This window comes from Hirundo rustica, chromosome 29 (assembly GCF_015227805.2).
Source record: "Hirundo rustica isolate bHirRus1 chromosome 29, bHirRus1.pri.v3, whole genome shotgun sequence".
NCBI classification, from domain to species: domain Eukaryota; kingdom Metazoa; phylum Chordata; class Aves; order Passeriformes; family Hirundinidae; genus Hirundo; species Hirundo rustica.
This window is the reverse complement of record NC_053478.1, coordinates 1509440-1528981: the sequence shown is the minus strand read 5'-3', so window position 1 is coordinate 1528981 and position 19542 is coordinate 1509440. Positions and strand designations below refer to the sequence as shown.

At 57.1% G+C, this 19542-nt stretch overlaps 3 protein-coding genes across 5 annotated transcripts in view; 2 read left to right on the top strand and 1 right to left on the bottom strand.

The window, feature by feature from the left end:
- Positions 1-1979, top strand: part of SEMA6C (semaphorin 6C) — a 5525-nt gene extending 3546 nt beyond the window's left edge. The window contains 5 exon segments of the mRNA XM_040087972.2: positions 11-143; positions 238-293; positions 494-535; positions 845-1378; positions 1381-1979. Coding sequence (XP_039943906.2) covers positions 11-143; positions 238-293; positions 494-535; positions 845-1378; positions 1381-1790 — 1175 coding nt within the window. The 3' untranslated portion in view covers positions 1791-1979.
- A 7023-nt stretch (positions 1980-9002) lies between these two features.
- On the bottom strand, positions 9003-12854 carry MLLT11 (MLLT11 transcription factor 7 cofactor). Of its 2 annotated transcripts, XR_005704197.2 has the most exons (3): positions 12779-12854; positions 12395-12642; positions 9003-10767 (listed from the first exon to the last, which is right to left on the bottom strand). XR_005704197.2 is itself a non-coding variant. In XM_040088066.2 (2 exons), the coding sequence occupies exon 2, from the start codon at positions 10758-10760 to the stop codon at positions 10500-10502; it is 261 nt and encodes an 86-aa protein (XP_039944000.1). In that variant the 5' UTR covers positions 10761-10767; positions 12395-12680; the 3' UTR covers positions 9003-10499. The 2 variants fall into 2 exon arrangements, 1 of the variants encoding a protein (XP_039944000.1); XM_040088066.2 differs by lacking the exon at positions 12779-12854 and having other exon boundaries at positions 12395-12680.
- Positions 12855-14610: 1756 nt separating this feature from the next.
- On the top strand, positions 14611-19542 carry CDC42SE1 (CDC42 small effector 1). Of its 2 annotated transcripts, none has more exons than XM_040088060.2 (5): positions 14611-14920; positions 17089-17263; positions 17342-17452; positions 18088-18162; positions 18278-19542. In XM_040088060.2, exons 2-4 carry the CDS (start codon positions 17210-17212, stop codon positions 18157-18159), a joined length of 237 nt encoding a protein of 78 aa, XP_039943994.1. In that variant the 5' UTR covers positions 14611-14920; positions 17089-17209; the 3' UTR covers positions 18160-18162; positions 18278-19542. The 2 variants fall into 2 exon arrangements, with proteins under 2 accessions (XP_039943994.1, XP_039943993.1); XM_040088059.2 differs by lacking the exon at positions 14611-14920 and adding an exon at positions 15508-15526.

Here is a 19542-nt window from a genome sequence, read left to right as displayed (position 1 = left end):
CGGGGCACAGGGATGTGCGAGGGCACGGGGACACGAACGGCGGCCGCGTCCCCGTGTCCCCGCAGGAGCTGCCTGGCCGCCCGGGACCCCTATTGCGTCTGGCTGCCCTCCAGGGGCTGCGTCCCCTTCTCCGAGGACCTCCCGTGAGTGCCTCTCCCGTCCCCGACCCCCTGGGGCCCTGCCCCGCGTTGGGGGGACACAGCGGGGACAGAGGGTGACGTCCCCTCTGTGTCCCAGGAGTGGCTTCCAGCAGGACACGGAGGGATCCCTCGGGATCAGCGGGACGTGCCGAGGTGAAGCGCGGGGACACGGGGGACGCTGGGAACACGGGGATATTCGGGGAATTCTGGAGACACGAGGTCACGGGGGGGATGCAGGGGTGGCTCTGGCACACGTGGGTGACGCCAGAGGATGGGCAGGACGTGGAGGGGACACGGGTGGCTCCAAGGGACATTGCGGGGGAGCCTGGTGTGACCCCGCTCTGCTCTCACAGGGGCTGCAGGGGACAGCGACAAGGACCGGGACCTGGCCCACGGTCAGTGACATCGTCGGAGTACCCTGGGGAGCAGGGAGAGGGGTCCCAGGGGTGGGAGAGAGACCCCAGGGACTGGGCAGGGGGGCACCAAGGACTGGGGAGGGACTGCGGAGTCGGGAGGACCCCGGAGACAAGGAAGAGGGAAGCCAGGGAGGGAGAAGAACCCCGGGGTGGGGAGATTCCAGTGACCAGGAGGGACCCCAGGAACAGGAGAGGGATGAGGGGGGACCATGGGGACAAAGGGGGGACCCCGGGGGGTGGAATTATCGGACCCCCACTCCAGCACCGAGCTGACGGGTGATCCCTCAGGGGTGCGGCACCCCGGGCCGGCGGCCGAAGAGACGGTGCCGGTGCCGGTGCTCGTGGGCTGCGTGCTGGGCGCCTTCGCGCTGGGGGCTCTGGCCAGCGGGCTGGTGACCACCTGCTGCCAGCGCCCCGCCGCCGTCCCCAAATCGCCCCCGGAGCCTCCCTGCGCCCCGCGGAGCCCGGCCCAGCCGCCCGTGCCCCGCCTGTACCCCGCGCTGCCGCCCCAGGGCGCGGCCGCTGCCCCGCGGGACGGCCCCGAGCCCGAACCTCCCGCTCGGGCACCCCGGGACCGGGAGCCCCGGCTCGGCCACGCCGCCGCCCTGAGCCCCGCCGAGCCCCCCGGGCCGGGGCCGCCGGTGAAGGCGGCCCGGGAGGAGATGCTGCAGCGGCCGCAGCGGGGTTCGGGGCGGTCCGTGACCCAACCGGGCACCGGCTCCTTCGCCAACCGCGTGCTGCCGCGGGCAGCGGGGCTCGGGCCCCCCTTCGGACCCCACGACCGGGCTCCGGTGCGGCTGGACGTGCCCCCCGACAGCCCCCCGGCCCCTCGGCGGCCGCTGGCGCAGAGCCACTCGCTGGGGGGGACCCCCGTGAGCCCCCCCGGGCCGGTGCGGGGTCTCACCCGCATGCACTCGCTGGGGACAACGGGGGGGACGCCCTGGGGACCCCGGCCCGGCGGCCTGGAGCGCTCGCTGTCCGTGAAGCCCCCTGTGCTCCCCAAGCCGCTGCTGCTGCCCGCGGCCCCGGGGCGGCCCTGAGACCCTCCGGGGACACCCCGAGTGCAGCTGGGGGGGACCCCCGAGCTGTCACCGCCCCCCAGCTCTGTCCCCGTGTCACCAGGACAGCCGCCAGCAGGGTGACGGGGGGTCCCCCGTGCCCCCACACCGCAGTGATGAGGTCTCCACGTCTCCCATTCCCCTGGTTTTGCTTTTTTTATTTTAATTCTTTCTAATTTATTTTCTCTTTGGGGGGGTGGGAGTTGCTGTCACCCCCCCTCCTCCTCCTTTGGGGACACCAGGAAGTGGGGGGACACACGGCCCAGCCCATCCTACTGTGTAGGACCAGGGCTGGGCCAGGGCACCGCAGGAGTGGCGCAGGATTTTAATAAAAAACACAGAAGGAAGGAAAAAAAAAAAAAAAAAAAGAGAGCATAAATGTTGAAATTTCTGAATTCCAAAGCATTAAATGTTGGAATTTCTGAATTCCGAAGCATTTTCTCTTGGTACAAAAGAGGGAGGGAGGCCAAGCCCTCGTGGTTTCGTCCCAGAACTCCGGGAATCTGCCCCCGATTCCTTCAGTGAAGAAAACGATGTGATAAAAGCACAGATTAATCAAATAACGGGATTTGCCCCGAGAAGGGGATGGAGTGGAAGTGACCCCAGGCTCAGCCCCGGGTCTGTGATCCCCCTGGGTGCGTGCAGAGGACGGAGCCGAGCTTTCGGATCGGCGCCGATTCGGGATAACGGAAACCGCTCGGAGCTGGATGCTGCCAACAGCAGGGAAACGCGTGTCTAATTAACCCCCAAGTGTGTTAATTAACCCCAAACCGTGCTAACGACAGGGCAGACGGACAGGGTTCTCCGGCCCACGCAGGCACGGATGCGATGCCAGGCTCGGGAGGCCGGAGGAGGCGCGGGCAGGAAAAGCCCTGACGCGGCACCGGGCTCCTGTGGGAGGGAATTTACTGACCAAAACAAAACAAAACCAACCAAACAAAAAAATGCTGCTTTTGGCTTAAAAAAGCTCCCGGTGTTTTTCTGTGGAAGAGCTGGGGATGCAGCCGGGTTTGAATTCCAGGCAAAGATCAAATCCTCCTCGGTTTTGGTCGGCTTTGATGCACGGATACTTCCAGAAATTAAATCAGGGGTTTCCCCTCCAAAAGGTGACAACATCCTCAGCTTTATTTCCTCCAAAAACAACCCAAAGCAGTTCCCATGAACCCCACGGACTTTTTATTTTTCATTTTCTCTTCCAAAGGGGAAGTGTTTTTTTCTCCCCCAAGCTGAAGGGATTTTTTGGCAAAACCACCTGTTTTGGGGAGAAGGATGGCAATAAACTGAGGGCGGCAGCGGGAAAGGCACGACACAGATCAGCTGCACGTTAAAAAAAGGCTTTAAGTTCTTTAAAAATAAGAATTTTAGTTTTAAAAAGTGACATTCGTATCTCCAAAGACGACCAGACTCCCAGGCTGTCATGTCTGGATTTCCACGAGCCACCAGTTTACACCACTGGGCAGCGTGAGAAGCAGAATATTTGCCTAAATATTGTAAAACCCAGGAATTTTTTTATTTGGGGTGTTTTGACAAAAAACCCTCCTTCCCTTCTTCCTGAAAAAAAGCAGGTGAAGGTTGCTTTTCCCTGAAAGCGTGAGGTGCTCCATGCCACAAACATTCAACGTTGCCTCAATCCAAAAAAAAATTAACAATTTAGGCAGAAGAAGACGACGGCTAAAAAGGCAAAAATCCCTTATTTTTTTGTTGCCGTTCGAGATCTGGTCGCTGGGATTTGCAGGTCCTTGCACAAGCTCCGTGTTCAGGCTGGAAATTCCCAGGCAGCTCAGCACTAATCCAGCTGCTTTGGCAGGGTGGGATTTTCCTCCCATTCCCAACAATGCAGGTATTGACATCCCAGAATAAGCCGTCGGATCACCTGGCGGGGCGGAATTTTGTGGAAAAGCTTGGGATCGCTGCGGGTCAAGGTTTCAAAGCGCTTTTTGGCACGGCGGGAAGTGGGGCAGCTCTCGGCGCTGCGGGAACAGCCCCGGATTTAACCAAAAAGAGAGGGAAAAAAAGAACAATTTTCCTTTTCAGGCGCCAGGATTTGGAGGTGGCATTAGGCTGGCAGGCAGGGAAATGTGGGAAGGTAGGCGAGATCCCACCTGGATCAATTTCAAAGGTCGGAAGGAGGTGGAACCAAGGTGCAAGGAAAATAAAAGAGTTACCAGTGATGAAAAGTTGGGAGGGAAATGAGGAAAAAAACCATTTTTCCTCACGAAAGAGGGATGAGGAGCTATTCCTGCTTTATTGCTGAGACCTGGATTATGCCCAGCTCCTACTGGGAATCCTAAATGATCCCAGTAAAAGCCCCGAGTTCCAGGTTTGTCACAGAGAGACCCCCGGGCTCAGCTCTGCTCCGAGGGGCTTTGGCAGAGCCCCCACCCCAGCAGAGCCCAGAGCACAGTCGAATTCCAACCCAAAGTCAGAGATTTTCATCTTAAAAAAAAAAAAGTAAGGGGAAAAAAAAAATTATATATATATATATATATGATTTTGATGCCTCAGTAATGGAACTTCCAGCCCAGACAGGGTGAAGAAGAGGAATAGAAATCTCTCCTGGATAATTCCTGTCTCTAAGATCCCAAGCAGCTTTAAGCACATGCAAGAGCTGCAAATTTCCAGAGAATAAATATTTTAAATCTGGAAACATGAGTTTTTTGCTCGGGGAAAGGCAGAATTTGGCCAAGCAGGGAGGAGAAAGCTCTTGTGAGTGACTGAAGGTAGCACCACCTAAACAGTTCCCCCTTTGTCTTCCCGGTGGGTCCCAAGCCAGGAATGATTTGTAGTAATTTGGCAAATAATTCAGAATAATTAACAGCTTTAGAAAATTGTTTTTCAGCGGGGCAAGTCTGTAAACAGACAGAACTGATGTAACCCGTCTCCGTGCGCGCACTAAAGAGCGGCTCTGCTTCCTAATCCTCTTTTCCTGCCCCGAAGTTAATCCAAATAATCGAGTATCCCTGGGACACGCTGGAAGAATTGGCGGTAGTAGGCAAGGCTGGGGAATGACATCCCTTGAGGAAACAAAACAGAGCCCTGGAGCTGTGCCCCGCTTTACTGAACACCATTTGTATCTGTCTCATAAAAATAACGAGATTAGGGTTTAATGGGAGGACAAGGTGGGCTGAGGCCGATATTGACGGCACCGTACGAAGCCTTAGATAAATGATGGAACAACAGGTCGGAGTTTCGTCGGTTGGATGATTTACTCCCAGACTGGGACGTTCCCCACGGGATAAAGGAGCAGGCTCTGCCAAAGTGACAACAGAAAACTTGGCATTTCTCCTCCTGAGGGTGCTGGGGTTTCCAGGAAAAACCCCAGAATATTCCGGCGTGGTTTAAGCGGCGCCGACAGCAGCCCCACGGGAGCCGGAACGTTTTCCTTTCGGAACCGAACCCCGCCGCTCCTCACCTTGCTGCCCGCCCTGCCCTGAGGAGGACGAGGGGCTGGCAGGGGCAGGTGGCTCTGGGGACGATGGCACTCGGGTGGCACAACCCACGGCCTCCGCTTCCGCCGCTTCCTCCCTCTCGCCTTGGGAAATAAAGCAAACACCGGAGAAAAGAGTCAGGGTTTCCTCGTCCCTTCCTTGAATAGAAACCGAAGGGGAAAGGCTGGAGCGTGAGGCTTGAGGCTCCTGGGATTGTGGAGAACAATGTGGGAATACAGCAGATCTTAGCAGGAGAAAGAAAACAACACCGCTACAGCTCAGTAAAACAAAGTTTTCAGGGTAAATTCAGCGTAGTTGGAAGGTTCAAACAGCCTCCGAGGTCATCAAGTCCATTTGAAGGTTGGATTGATGATCTCGGAGGCCTTTAGCAGCCTTAATAATTTTATTTAGTGCGTATTAATGAGGACCAGCAGGCAAATTAAAAGCCCTGGAACTGGAGGCAGCAGTTCAGCAGCCGTGGCTCTGCAAAGTTTCCTTCCCTGCCCCTTCCCTTGGCTGCATCCTGCTCCCAGCGCAGGAAACGGGGACCTGACCCGCGCTGGGTGCCAGAGAGGAAAACACTCGAGCACCACGGGTCAAGGAATCAGTGCCGTGGCACCAGCAGCTTCAAGAATTTAAATTACTTGTCTCTAGACTCTAGGGGGAAGGAAAAAAAAAAAAAAAAAAAAAAAAAGCTTAGCTTTGGGGAAGAGAACGGAATTGAGAAGTGAGGGGATTAGATAAACTTCCACTTTATCAAATTCCTAAATCCAAAGTTAATTAAAGGTCAAACGGCATAAAAGATGATTTTAGAAAAACAACACAAGCCTTTCTGTGAGAAGGAGTTATCAGAGCCTCAACACGGGGACAGGAAACATTGGAGGTTTGAACTATTTGTCCAGGTTTGTATGTTATACAATCCAATCCATTTCTGCAGCAGTGGGTTTCCACTTTTATTATTTATTTTTTAAAATAACCTTTAAAGCACATCAAGGGCTGCGTATGTGACATCAAACATGGTGGTTCATTTAAAATTTAATATGAATTACGTTATTTCTATTGGTACCCATCACTGTTTCTTTAATTAAAGTTTGAACTGGGATTAAATCAATAAACCTCCCAAAAACCAGGCTCGCTGCGATGGGATATTGACCAAAACGAGATAAACAAACCTTCTCAGCCCCCAAAACAATGTTTCTTCCTGCAATTGACCATAGTAGCTCCTATTCAATGCAGAGTGTGTAAGAATGGGACAGGAAATTACCTAAATGGGCGCAAGCTCAGTGCAGAGAACCCACAATTCCTCTTTAAAAGGGGAAAAAAACCCAGATCCTGTTCCTCAGCACCGGCGCAGATCAACAGATTATAGACACACAGGAGGAAGTTCACCTAAAGTTCTTCTCATTTAACCCTTGCAACCTGCTTTTTATTTTTATTTATTTTTATTTTTTAACCTGATTTAGCAAGTTTATTCGGTTTGTTTCATAGGACGCTTGGGTTGGCAGGTGAAAACAGCCCAAGCCTGGAGTTTTCAGCACCTTGTAACCAGATTCCCCCACCCCAGCTAAAGATCCTTGTTCCTATTTGAAAACAGGAGCAAGACGAGAAAAATCTTTATCTGGATGTGTTAAATTAGAGGGGGGTTTTTTTGTTCAAATTAAAGCGGTTGCTGATGCCATCTCGTGGGAAATACAAAATTCACCTCTCAGAGCAGCGCACACGGCTGCTCCTGATACTGGAAGTGTCGTGGAGGGAAAATCCCGGGGTATTTCTAGGGCAATCCCACATGGAGGGGCGCTGGTAAAGGGAATTCGAGCCAGATCCGTCTGCAGACATCGAGCATCATCCAGGGTGCAAAAATCCTGAATTTTAGTCCCCTCTGGGTTTGTGGAATATCCTCGACTGATGATCTGTGCCAGGAACACTTTGGACCTTTATTGATATATATTTTTTCCCCTTTAAATCAGGCATTTTCAGAGCTTCGAGGCTCTGAAAGCTTTGAGAGCAGGGCTGGAAGTGCTGCTGTGGCCAGGCAGGGGCAGAGAGGTCTGGCTGGGAATGTCAGGATCTGGGATTTCCAAAGTGCTCTCGAATTACTAAACAAATATTCACACAGGTAGAACAGTCCCACTTGACCGAAGGATTGTTCACATGCAGAAGTGTTTGCAGGCTGAGGCCAAAAAGCTGCTCATAACGTTTCAGTAGCCTCAAGACTGCAGAGAAACAGCAGTTTGGGTGTCCCCAAATACACAAAATTCACTTGAGTGAATGGGTTATTAGAAAAATCGGGATTACTCAAAAAGAATTTGCACTTAGAACCAGGTTCAGTGGGTTTTCCCTGCCAAAATAAGGCTCAAGGGAACAACGGGAAACCTATTTATTTCTATCTAATATGGGGTACAATAAATAAGGAGTAATCTACGCATCCCTTAGACCTGCTTATCCAGGAATTTCCTTGCTCAACGTTTACACAAAGCAAAACACACAACGCCGGCGGTGAAGAGCAAAGCGAACGGCTCCATTCTCCTGATTTGGCACGGGCAGGAATTCTCTTTATTCCTCTGTTGCGATCAGCCAAATCCATTTTCTCCACGCCTGGAGCAGGCCCACGGCCGAGCAGCCACTGACACTGGAACCACCTTTATTTACACCAGTTTTTCGGATCCACCTCCCTCCCCTCCGCCTGGTGAAAACATTCTGGGGCAGGAAGCGGCAGTTGGGAGTGTTTGGCTACATTTCAGCACTTTTCCTTTCCTAAATACCCATCTGCCCTCTACTGGAGAGCAAACCTAGGGGTTTGTTTTTCCTAAAGTTTTCACACTCGATGTCACCTAAGACTTTACCTGAGGTAGTTTGCCTTAGAGAAGAGATTGAGAACTTGCCCTGGTGCAAGAATGAAGGGTGAGATGTTTGTGATGGGGTTTGTTGTCTGGGTGAGCGCCCAGCACACGGGGGTCCCCCCTCCTCAGACCCCCAAGATCGCCTCTCTCACAGGGTCCTCCAGCCCCCCTCCCTCACTGGGAGTCCTCTGAACGCTTCACAGGGCTCTTCCCTCCTCAGACCCCCAAGATCGAAGCCCTTCCCATCACCGGGCTCCCCGAAGCCCCTCAAGAGGCCGGCCCTGGCCCCGGCCTCGCTCCCGGGGCCGCCCCCGCCGCTGCCTCCGCCCCTCCCGCCTCGGCCTCACAAAATGGCGGCCGCGGCGGAAGGATATCGCTCCTGCAACAAAAGAGTCCGAGAGGCGGCGGAGAAAAATCGGAACGGTGCCGCACTCTCTCTGCCGCAGCAGGAACTGTGGGGAAATTAAGGATTTTTTTCTTTCTTTTCTCCGTCTTTTTCCCGGCCCTGGGGCCGTCGGGAGAGGCCTGGCAGAGGGGTGTCTTCCTCTGGCGGAAGGATATCAATCGGTGGAGCCGAGGCGCCGTGACGCGCCCGTGGAGTTAGATCCGGCAGAGGCGGGTTTGCGCCAAGTATAAAATGGCGGCGGCGCCTCGCTGAGGCGGGCTGCTTTGGGTGCCTCATGAAACTTTGATAGTTAGGGCATCGTAAACATATCTCTATTTATATGTGTGTATTTCAGTAGTTTGAGCATACGTGTCCCCTCTGAGTGCCTTCCGGTCCAGGATTTAGCTCCCCTCAGGCTGTCAAATCCCCCTCTCCAAGGTGTGCTGCTCCCTTGGGTGGCCCTAACTTGCCCAAAATGCCCTTTTCTGAGGTAAAATTGGAGCTCTGGGAGCTATTTCTTCTCCGGAGTGTTTTCCTGTGGGGCTTGGAAAAGCTGAAGTGTAAATAATGTCCTTAATGTGCTTATAGTAATCCTTTAGGCTTAGTTTTTCCACGCTTAAGTCTTCCACAGCATGTGTGGAGACATAGGGGTGAGTTCTCAGCTCACTGTAAAGAGATTTGAAACATTTTAATGCCAAAGAACTTGATGTCAGTCTACATGTCCACGGGAATGTGTACGTTTGCAACTGATTTTATTTAAAGTTTCATAATAAATAGTTCTGCAGGTTTTCCTAGCTGGGAACACAGAAGTCAAACAGCTCTGCAGAGGAGAGTTAACATTTTTCACCTCTGGTTTTACACAGATGGTTCAAAATCAGCACACCTGAATATTTCTGGAGATTACAGGAGAGCTGCATCCAATTTTCATAGTAGAATGCAGATTTTTTTCCAATTTTTGCCTATTTCTGGCACTTTTTAAGTCCTGCCTCAGCTTGCCCCCAGCCACGTACCCCCCAACTCTCAGGATGATTTTGGGATGCTCCACATCACTTCATCCCAATCAAACCCCAAAAAAGCACATTCAAGAACACAAACCAATCCCAGAAAACAATCTTGGGGAAGGAAAAAAAACCCCAAACCTGTTTAAAAGCCAAAAATTATCGGAGGTTGGGTTTTTCCCCCCCCCATTTTGAGATGAACCTCAGCAGGTGAAAATCTCCCCGGAGAAAACTCAAGGCTTCCACTTGAATGAATGCAGCATCGCTTGTTGTCGTTTTCAAAGCGACTGATTAAGTGGAAAACCTGAAATCTTTTCATTTGGGGGTAAAATCAAACTAAATTCTCCATCTTTCAGCTCTGCCCCATCACCCTTCCAGACCCCCACAGTCTGTCCCAGTCAGGAGTTGCCCTGGGGATAAACCACGTGGGGCATTAAAAAAGGATGAAAAAAATCAAATTTGGGGCAATAAACACCTAGCCTTGACCCCCCCCAAGCAAAGTCAGAGCATTTCCATGTCTATTTACCCTCCTGGCCATAATTTTTTTTCCGCTTGGGCTCATGCCACAAGGCTGAAAGTGATTCTTTTTTCTCAAGAAGAAGGTTTGTGCTGATATCTTGGGCACATCCCTGCCTCTCCCACCTTGCATTCCCGAGGGGAAGGTTAAGGGACGAAGCAGATTTTTGAGAAATCAGGCCAGGGGAGCACAGAGGGTCGATGCTTTCTGCGAAACGAGGGCGATTCCCGTTGCTCCTCCGCCGCCCCGTCCCCACAATTGAGTTTCTCAAAAAAAGCACTTGAGAAATGAGCTGAGAAATTGTCACGCGGGGTGGGGACAGCCACGGTCACACTGACACGGGGTGGAGGGTGGCACCTCCCAAACCCTCTGGAAAAGGAGAGGAGCCATGGGGAGGTTTGTTTCTGCCCCCTCCCCTCGTGTTTGCCCCTGGTGCCGTTACCCCCGACTTGCACCGTTGTGATTCCAGGAGGGAAAAAGTGGGAGAGGGCGGAGAAGGGTTGGAGATTTTTGGGGAGCCCATCACCATCAAGGCCGCGGTGAAAACTGCTGAGTGAATTAGCGACGGCAAAAACTGCCCAGAAACCAAAACAAAAACCCCAACCCAACAGCCTCCAAACTGACAACAAAACCAAATCCTGGCATGCCTGGCAGAAAGAGAAAAAGAGAGAGAGAGAGAGAGAGAGCAGGGGGGTAAAGACAGGCAAAGGAAGGGCTTCAAATTAAATCGAAATCTAAGGAACTGATGCTGGCGATGGGAGCTCGCCAGAAGTTAAAGCTGTTGAACTGCAGCAGACTGTCCTCTTCCTGGGAGAGGTCCTGGTTGTCCCGGTCCCCGAGCTTGCCCAGCCCTGCCTTGGGCTTGTAGAGGGCCATGTCGGCGAGCCCCAGCCCCTCCAGCTCGGCCATGTCCAGCCGCGGGATCGGCATCCTCCAGTAGATGAAGGAGTCGTACTGGCTGCTGATGGTGTCCAGCATTTTCAGGCTGCGAAGGGCATGAGGGGAAGAGAAGAGGAAGAGAAAAGCTCTACCAAAGACACGGGAGTTGCCTCAAAGTGGCCAGAAATCTCAGGTTGAGCCTGTCCCGTAGGATAATCCCCGGAAAGGAGCTGATGGTGTTAGGAGAGCACAGGGTCGTGGAGGTTTGGATCTAACTGCAGGCTCGAGCTCTGCCAGGGTTTTATCCACGGCCCGTTCCTGCACCGTCATTTGGAGGGGGCCCAAGGGACTCGTCACCCCGTGCCTCAGTTTCCCCATGCAAACAGCATGGCAGGGGAGGGCAGGGCGGGGATTCTCCCCTTCCCAGCTGCTCCTCCTGAAATCCAGAGGTGGGAAAGCAGCACCCAAATGAACTCCTTTTCCACCACCCGCACACAAGTGTCCCTGTGCTGAATCCCCACGCAGTGGGCAGTGAGGAGGGGTCCCTGTGCAGCCCCCTCCCCTCGATCCCACCCCATCCCTCCCTCCCTCCCTCCCATGACCGAATCCTCTAGAAAGGGCTGGAAGAAGCCTCGCCCGGCATTCCCACCACACCCCACCCATCCCTGCAGTGCCATCCATCCGTCCGTCCATCCATCCATCCATCCATCCATCCATCCATCCATCCCTCCATCCCTCCATCCCTCCATCCATCCCTGCTGCAGAATTCCCCCTGCAGCCCCACCCCGATCCACCAAAAATTGGGAAAGAGCGGGACAAGACGTGGGATCAGCTTCTTCCTCGGCAGGAGCTGAGTCACTGCCTAGCTTCTCCCTGGCAGGATTATGTCATTCACCTCCTCGATTGGCATCGGAGGGTGGGGAAGAAAGCAGACGAACCCAAAACATCCTCGTTTCGCTGCTGATTCCCTGTCTGAAATCTCGGCAAGCAGAATTCTCAGGGATGATTCAGGCGCACTTTGGATCGTGCGATGAGGGCTGGATCAGCTGCTAAATTTAAGGTTCTGGATCTCACTCAGAGGCTATGAAAGGCTCCTGTGTCACCCTCTCTGGGTAAAATGAGCCGCAGGACTTTAAAATAAGTCTCTTCCCTGGGAATTTATCCCCGGGGATCCATCCCTAGGGATCTACCCGTGAGTTTTTTGCAGCACAGCAGCAGAGGATTATTAATGGTGATGGGTGTTGCAGGATTTTAAGCTTCAAAAGGTGAAAAAAAATTGGAGCTTAGTGACAAGTAAAATAATCAAATACCCCGTCAAAGGGAATGAATGTGGGGGGAAAACCCCTCTTGTGTCACATATCATCCCTAAAAAAGACCAAATATCCAGTCAAAGGGAATGAATGTGGAGGGAAACCCCCCTCTTGTGTCACATATCACCCCTAAAAAAGACCAAATATCCAGTCAAAGGGAATGAATGTGGAGGGAAACCCCCCTCTTGTGTCACATATCACCCCTAAAAAAGACCATTTCCCACGGGATCACCGTGGTCCGCTCATCCCATAGAAACGAAAATCACCTTTACCCACTTAATCCCCTTCCCCTCAAGAAGAAATCCCGACACCTCCCTTCCACCCAAATCCTTTCCAAAATAATAATAATAAAAAAACCAGTATCCTCCGGCCGAGCATCCTCCCCGGGGGCTCGCATCCTCCCCGGGGGCTCGCATCCCTTACCTGCGGAGGATCGGCCGGGTGAGCTCGATGCCGGCCGGGCTCTTTGTGCCGGGGAGCCGCGGGCGGTGCTGCAGCTCGGCTTTTGTCTGCTGGCGAGGCTGGGTCTGCAATGCAGCCCCTCGAATCGCCCTTCCTCGTGGGGAGGGAGGATGATGATGATGATGATGATGATGATGATGGCGGATGAGTCAGCGGCTCCCACCCGCGCCGGGGAGGGGGAGGACGGCAGGGGCGGAGGATCCTGCGCGCTGGAACCCCCCCAAGACGAGGGTATATTAAACCTGCAGCGAGTCTGGGTTCGCTGCTGAAGCTTTCAGCTCAGTTTTGGAGGGGGATGACGGGGCGTTTTCCAGCCTGCGAGGAGCTGGGAAATATTTCTTTTACCTGCATGTGGAGAGGTGGCGTGCTGTGGTTATCCCCAAACCTTGGGAGGGCACTGTGAAGTTCAAACACGGGGAAATTTGGCTCAAAGAAACAAAAAAAAAGTGTGGGTTTTTTTCCATTTATTTATTTATTTATTTATTTTTAAATCAGGGATTGAGGGTATTTTGGTCCTTAGGTCACACGGCAAAAAATATCCCAGCTTTGTGGCCGAAGCCAGACGTGGAACTAGAAATAGAGGGAGACACCCAAAAGTGGCACCGCTGCCAGGGCTGAGCGGGGCTTCACCCAGGGCGGGGGGCACCTCACACCCCACTTTCCCCCACAGCTGATGCCAGGTGTCAGAGGGGCAGCAAAGAAAACCACGATGCAACCCCTTAAACAAAAAAATCTCCCTGCCCCAGCAGCTCTTCAGCTGACACGAGGTCACAAACACTCGGGGTATTATCAGCCAGGGCCATCCGATGGCTGGGGACAGGCGTGGGACAGAGTGGGGACAGCGCTGCCTTGTCCAGGACTTCTAGAGTGGGAGCAGGGGGGATGCCTGGGATTTGGGGGCTGACACTCTGAGGTGGGTTGGGACACTCTGAGGTGGGTTGGGACACTCTGAGGTGGGTTGGGGACCTGCAGGAGGGGACACCCCAGAGGTGACAGTCCAGTTTGGCCAGTGGCTGGAGCCGCGGGATTGTGTCAGCAGCTGTGGCAGGACAGCGGTGGTGGCAACAGCACACCAGACGTTGTGCAAGCGGAAGGGCACGGAGCTGGAAATGGTGAAACCACTCAACACCGGCTGCAGGGTGGGCTGGGGGTTCCCACGCCTTTGGGTGCCCCACGGGCTGTGGCGTATCCATGGAAAAAGTGGGTGTAAGGCTCGGGGGGCAAATGGGAGCATAACTGGGACTTGCGGGGGACCCCAGGCTTGCCAGGCACCCCCAGCCTTACTCGGTCCCCTGGGATTCTCCCAGTGCTCCTGGAAACCCCAAGCCCCTGCACCCCCAGCTGAGGACCCCAAGCCTTAACAGGAATCCCCAGTTCTTCTGGGACCCTGGAGATTCCCATTCCTACCAGGATTCTCCACCAGCCCTTCTGGGGGCCCTGGGAATCTCCAGCTCTGCATGCAGGGACCCTGGGGCTCCCCGTTCTCACCAGGACACCGGGGCCCCCGTTCCTACCGGGACCCCGGGGGCCCCATTCCTACCGGGACTGCAGGATCCCCCGTTCCTACCGGGATTACAGTGCCCCCCGTTCCTTACCGGGATTGCAGTGCCCCCCGTTCCTGCCGGGATTGCAGTGCCCCCCGTTCCTTACCGGGATTGCAGTGCCCCCCGTTCCTTACCGGGACTGCAGGATCCCCCGTTCCTTACCGGGATTGCAGTGCCCCCCGTTCCTTACCGGGATTGCAGTGCCCCCCGTTCCTTACCGGGATTGCAGTGCCCCCCGTTCCTTACCGGGATTGCAGTGCCCCCCGTTCCTTACCGGGACTGCAGGATCCCCCGTTCCTTACCGGGATTGCAGTGCCCCCCGTTCCTTACCGGGATTGCAGTTCCCCCCGTTCCTTACCGGGATTGCAGTGCACCCCGTTCCGCACCGGGATTGCAGTGCCCCCCGTTCCTACCGGGATTACAGTTCCCCCCGTTCCTACCGGGATTGCAGTTCCCCCCGTTCCTACCGGGATTACAGTTCCCCCCGTTCCTACCGGTCCCCGGTCCCCGGTCCCCGCCGCCCCGTGCAGTGCCGGCGGTGCCCGGGGGAGGGCGCTGTGCCGGGCCGGGCCGGGCCGGGCCGAGCCGCGCCGGGCGGCGGGAGCTGCGCCGCGTCCGCAGCGGGCCACGCCTGGGCTGCGAGCGGGGCACCACCGGCACCGGAACCCGCAGCGGGATCAGGACCCCAGAGCCACGCCTGGGGCTGCGAGCGGGGCACCGGCACCGGCACCCGCACCGGGATCAGGACCCTCGAGCCACGCCTGAGGCTGCGAGCGGGGCACCGGGAGCCTCACTCACCAGCACAGGGATCGGGACCAGCACTGCCGGGTCACGCTTGGGGCCGCTGCGAGCCGGACACCGGCATCGGGACCTGGACTTCCGAGCCACGCCTGGGGCTGCGAGCAGGACACCGGCACCGGGACCCGCTCCCGAGCCGGGACAGGTAATGGGGCCGCCACCGGGACGGGAACCGGATCCCCCCCCGCGGGGTGCGACCCCACGGAAAGGCCCCCGGAACCGCCGTAGGAAGGCGGAGAGGGCCCCGGGATCGGCACCGGAACGGGAGCGGGGCGGCGGAACGACCCCCCCCCCCGCAGCTCGCTGGTGCAGCCGGGGACTCCTCCCGGAATCCCGGGACCACCGGGACCACCGGGATCCCGAGGCCTGCCGGGTCCCACCAGGACCTCCCAACCCTACCGGGACCCCCGGGATCCCAAACCCCGCCGGGATCCCGTAACTCCCCGGAACCCCGCGGGTCCCCCCCGTGTCAGCAACCGATGCCCCGGGGGTCGCAGCCGGCAAAAGAAGTTCACCTCCCACTTTGCCGCCCCACCCCGGGGGTCCCGGGACTCTCTGCCCTTCCCTCCGAGCTTCCGGAGACCCCAGCGGGTACCTGGCAGTGGGTGACCCCGGTGCTGGGGGGCTCGGAGCCGGGCCCCCCCTGCCCGGAGCCCGCCGGTGACGCAGAGCCCATGGTGCTTTCCCAACCGGGAAGTCATTTTGCTTGTGCCGGCACGGGCCGGGCCCAAAGCCGCCCCGAGCTGCCCAGGTGGGCTAAACCCGCACACGGCTCATGGTAGGGGAGGGCTGAGACCCCTCCAGAGCGGGGATCGGGGCACCTGCAGCCCCTGGGACCCCACCAAGAACCGCCCGGAGCCGGGGCAGCAGCAGCCGGAGCCGGCCCCGCCGTCGCCCTTTGCGAGGACGTGAGGCCCTGGCGGGTGCCGGAGGGGATTTGAAGGCCCGGAGGGGATTTGAAGGCCCGGAGGGGATTTGAGGGCCCGGAGGGGTCGTGGCCGTGCTGGAGGTTTCCTTGGGGAGTCACCGGGGGCTCCTCCGAGGGGCTCTCGGTGCTCCCCAGCGAAGCTCTCCAGCGCCCAGCAATGGGTGCAGTGCTGGCTTTGGGGGGTTCCTCCTCAGCGAGGCCTTGCCGTGGCACCGCCGGATCGCGGCGCGACGAGAAGGGACTTTTTTTTTTTCCCCCTAAGGAAATCGGGCTGGGAAAGGAAAGGAAAGGCAAGGCAAGGCAAGGCAGCCCCTTCCTCGTCTGCCCCGCAGCCGGGGTGGGGGGAGAGGCCGGCTTTGGCAGGGGGGCACGGCGTGGGCCCGGGCCCGGTGTGCGCCCGGCGGGCCGTGTCACAACCTGCCCGATCTCAGCGCTCCGGGAAGGGGCGGCTGGGGGACGGGGACACCGGGACACGGGGACACCGGGACACCGGGGCTCCTCTGGTCGTGCCAGGCTGGCAGTGTGGGGAGCGACATCCCCCCCGGTGCCACGGGAATTCCCGGCGGCAGGGTCATTCCCTGGGGTCAGATCCTGGCAGGGCTGTGGATGGGGCCCGTGCCGAGGCTGCGCTCGGAGCCCCCCGTTTTTGGGGGGCTGCCCCGCGCTCCTCCCCGCCGGCAGCAGGAAGTGCGGGCCGGACTTTGGTCCATCCGGTGTCGCCGGCGCTGGGGCAGGGGAAGGAACTTTTCCTGTTTGCTGGAGTGGGGGGTCCGGCACCCCTCGGCCGTGGCGGCTCTCCCGTGGCCGATACAGGGCTGTGCTCAGGCCCTCGTGGGCGGGTGAGTTCCCTGCCGGGTGCTTTTGCAGCGAAGCATTCGTCTCTCCTCGGCATGAGGGGAAGCTCCCATTTTGGGGGTGAACCCCCCCTTTCCACACCCCTTTGCCTGCCCCAGGCGGGACCGTGGGAGTTTGGGATAAAACCCCACACCAGTCCCTGTTTATTTCTCCCCGGTCTGCTCTTCAAAAGCCGGAGCGGAAGAGCTCAACCTCCGGCCCCCTTTCGGAAAGGCCGGGGATATTTATAACTGCCTGGCTCAGGGAGTTGGGATTTGCCACGGCCGCCTCCATCCCCCCCATCCTGCCGCAGCATCCTTCAGCTGTGTCCTGCCCTGGGGCAGGATCCCACCCTGGCCATGGGGGCAGCTCTGGGGGTCTCTGTGTGCTGCTGAGGGTCCTTGGTGCATCTCTGATCCCCGGGGATCTCCTTGCAATGACAGGTGGTCTGCTGAGGGTCTCTGGCTTTTATTGCTTGATGAAAAATCGCTTTAGCGTTAAATTCGGGGAGTTCAGGCCCGGAAGCATCACCCTCCCTTCCCCACTCGCAGCCAGCCGCTGCTCTCCACGCCGTGCCACCACGACCAGGTGTCCCCATGGAGTGACCCTGCACGAGGGGGACCCGGCAGCTGTGCCAGCACGGGGGGGACGCTGGCTGCCACCACCGCCAGCATGAGCGACTTCTGGCACAAGCTGGGCTGCTGCGTCGTGGAGAAGCCCCAGCCCGTGAGTACCTCCAGTGCAGCCCTTTTCGGGGAGGGGCGTGGGGTCAGCGGCGGCTGACGGCCTCTCATCCCCTCGCAGAAGAAAAGGAGGAGACGGATCGACCGCTCCATGATCGGGGAGCCCATGAACTTCGTCCACCTGACGCACATCGGCTCCGGAGACATGGCTGCGGGAGAGGGGCTGCCCATGGTACCCCCACGCCGCGGGCGGGCTCAGGGTCGGGGTGTCGGGTCTCAGGGTCGGGTGGTGGGTGTTGTTTTGGGGGTGCTGGGTCTCGGGGTTGGGTGGCAGGTGGCGGTTTCGGGGTGCTCGGTGTTGGTTTTGGGGTGGTAGAGTCTCACGGTTGGGTGGCAGGTGTTGTTTTGGGGTGCAGGGTCTCAGCATTAGGTTCTAGGTGATTTGGGCTGCAGGGTCTCACAGTTGGATGCTGGGTGTTGTTTTGGGGTGCTGGGTGTTGTTTTGGGCTGCAGGGTCTCACAGTTGGGTGCTGGGTGTTGTTTCGGGGTGCAGGGTCTCACAGTTGGATGCTGGGTGTTGTTTTGGGGTGCTGGGTGTTGTTTTGGGCTGCAGGGTCTCAGTTGTGTGGTGGGTGTTGTTTTGGGCTGCAGGGTCTCACAGTTGGATGCTGGGTGTTGTTTTGGGGTGCCGAGTCTCAGGGTTGTGTGGTGGGTGTTGTTTTGGGGTGCAGGCTCTCACGGTTGTGTGGTGGGTGTTGTTTTGGGGTGCGGGCTCTCAGCGTTGGGTTCTGGGTGTTGTTTTGGGGTGCTGGGTGTTGTTTTGGGGTGCAGGGGGTGGCACAGGTGGGTGACAGGTCCTCCCTGCAGACTGGCGCTGTCCAGGAGATGAGGTCCAAGGGCGGCCGGGAGCGACAGTGGAGCAACTCCCGCGTGTTGTAGCGTGTGAGTACGGGGCCGTGTCACCCCCGGCGTCCCCTCAGAGCCACCCCCTCTGAGGAGCACCCAACCGAGCCAACCACCTGGGCGCTCCCATAACCCACCCTCTCGGATTTTACAGATTCCTGGCTTTTTCAGCCCAAACTTGAACTGCCTGATCCCCCCCACCCCCAACCCCGCTGGAGGAGAAGCCGACCTCGAGTGCTTTAACCCCGCGGTATTTATGCAGCACCATCCTCACCCCCAGCTCCCGGTGACTTTGGGTCGTCATCCCTCTGGAAAATCCCTCCTTCCCGGAGGCACTGGCCGGTGACACGGGGAGGGAGCGGGGACAGCAGCCCCCCTCTCCTGCCCCGCCCGGAAAGGACACAGCCACCCCCCTGAAACGTGCCAGGAGCTGCCAGGCGCAGCCCACGTGTGCCAAATCCTCCCGGTTTTCCCTTTTTCCGCTCCCGTGTCTCCCATGGGCTGCATGGTGGTGCCTCAGTTTCCCCAGGGAACCAGTCACGGTGCAGAGGCAGATTTGGTGCCTCCCAGAACATCCCAGAGGAGCAAAACCAGGATTAAGCCCTGATAATTCTGGCGCCGAACCAGAATTAAACCCAAGATGTTCTGGCGTCAGAGCAGGATTCGATGTCAAAACTGGGATTAAACCCCAATTCCTTGGAGCAAAACCGGGATTAAACCCCGATGCTTCGGTGCCAAACCAGCATCAAACCCCAACGCTCGGGTGTCTCAGCGTCACCGAGCCCACAGTGCCTCCAGCCGGCATTCCCACCGCCGCCAAACTCCCACCCCCCTCCTTTTTTTAGGACATATTCCTATTTTTAAGCTCCAAACCCCACCTGAGCAGCCTCCGTCGCCTCGGGCAGGGCGGGATTGTCCCCGACCCCTGACCCGAGAAGGGCTCCGGAATTCAGGCGCGGGTTGTACATAGTTTAATTAGCGCCAGGATTAAATGTTAAATAGCACGTGCTGGGTGACAGAGCCTTTCCCCTACCCCTGTGCTCCGGTGGGAGCCGGGCTTTTCCAGCGTCACGCTCGGGTCAGGGGTTTGTTGGGTTTTTTTTTGGGAAAAAACATTCCACCCTTGAAATAAATGCCTTGTGCTGGTCCAAGGGGTGGGTGCACAAGCTGCCCCGGGCTCCTCGCTGCCTCCTCTGCTCCTGGAGCAGCCGAATCCACTGGGAAAAGCCAAGCGTGCTGACTTTTTATGGCAAAGCCAGTTTCTTCCAGGCTGGGCTGGACTCGGGAGCGTGGCTGCACTGACACCCCCTCCTTGGACACCCCGAAATGTTCCTCTGACCCATTCTAAGAGGGGATTGCACCCCCAACTCGAGCGGGGCAGCATCAGACCCATCCCAGAATAAAAGCCAAGAGCCAAAA

Coding starts and splice junctions, on each gene's coding strand:
- CDC42SE1 (XM_040088060.2), top strand. CDS start 17,210: ATGAGCGACTTCTGGCACAAGCTGGGCTGCTGCGTCGTGGAGAAGCCC. Junction 17,264..17,341: donor TCGTGGAGAAGCCCCAGCCC/GTGAGTACCTCC, acceptor ATCCCCTCGCAG/AAGAAAAGGAGGAGACGGAT. Junction 17,453..18,087: donor CGGGAGAGGGGCTGCCCATG/GTACCCCCACGC, acceptor TCCTCCCTGCAG/ACTGGCGCTGTCCAGGAGAT.
- MLLT11 (XM_040088066.2), bottom strand. CDS start 10,760: ATGCTGGACACCATCAGCAGCCAGTACGACTCCTTCATCTACTGGAGG.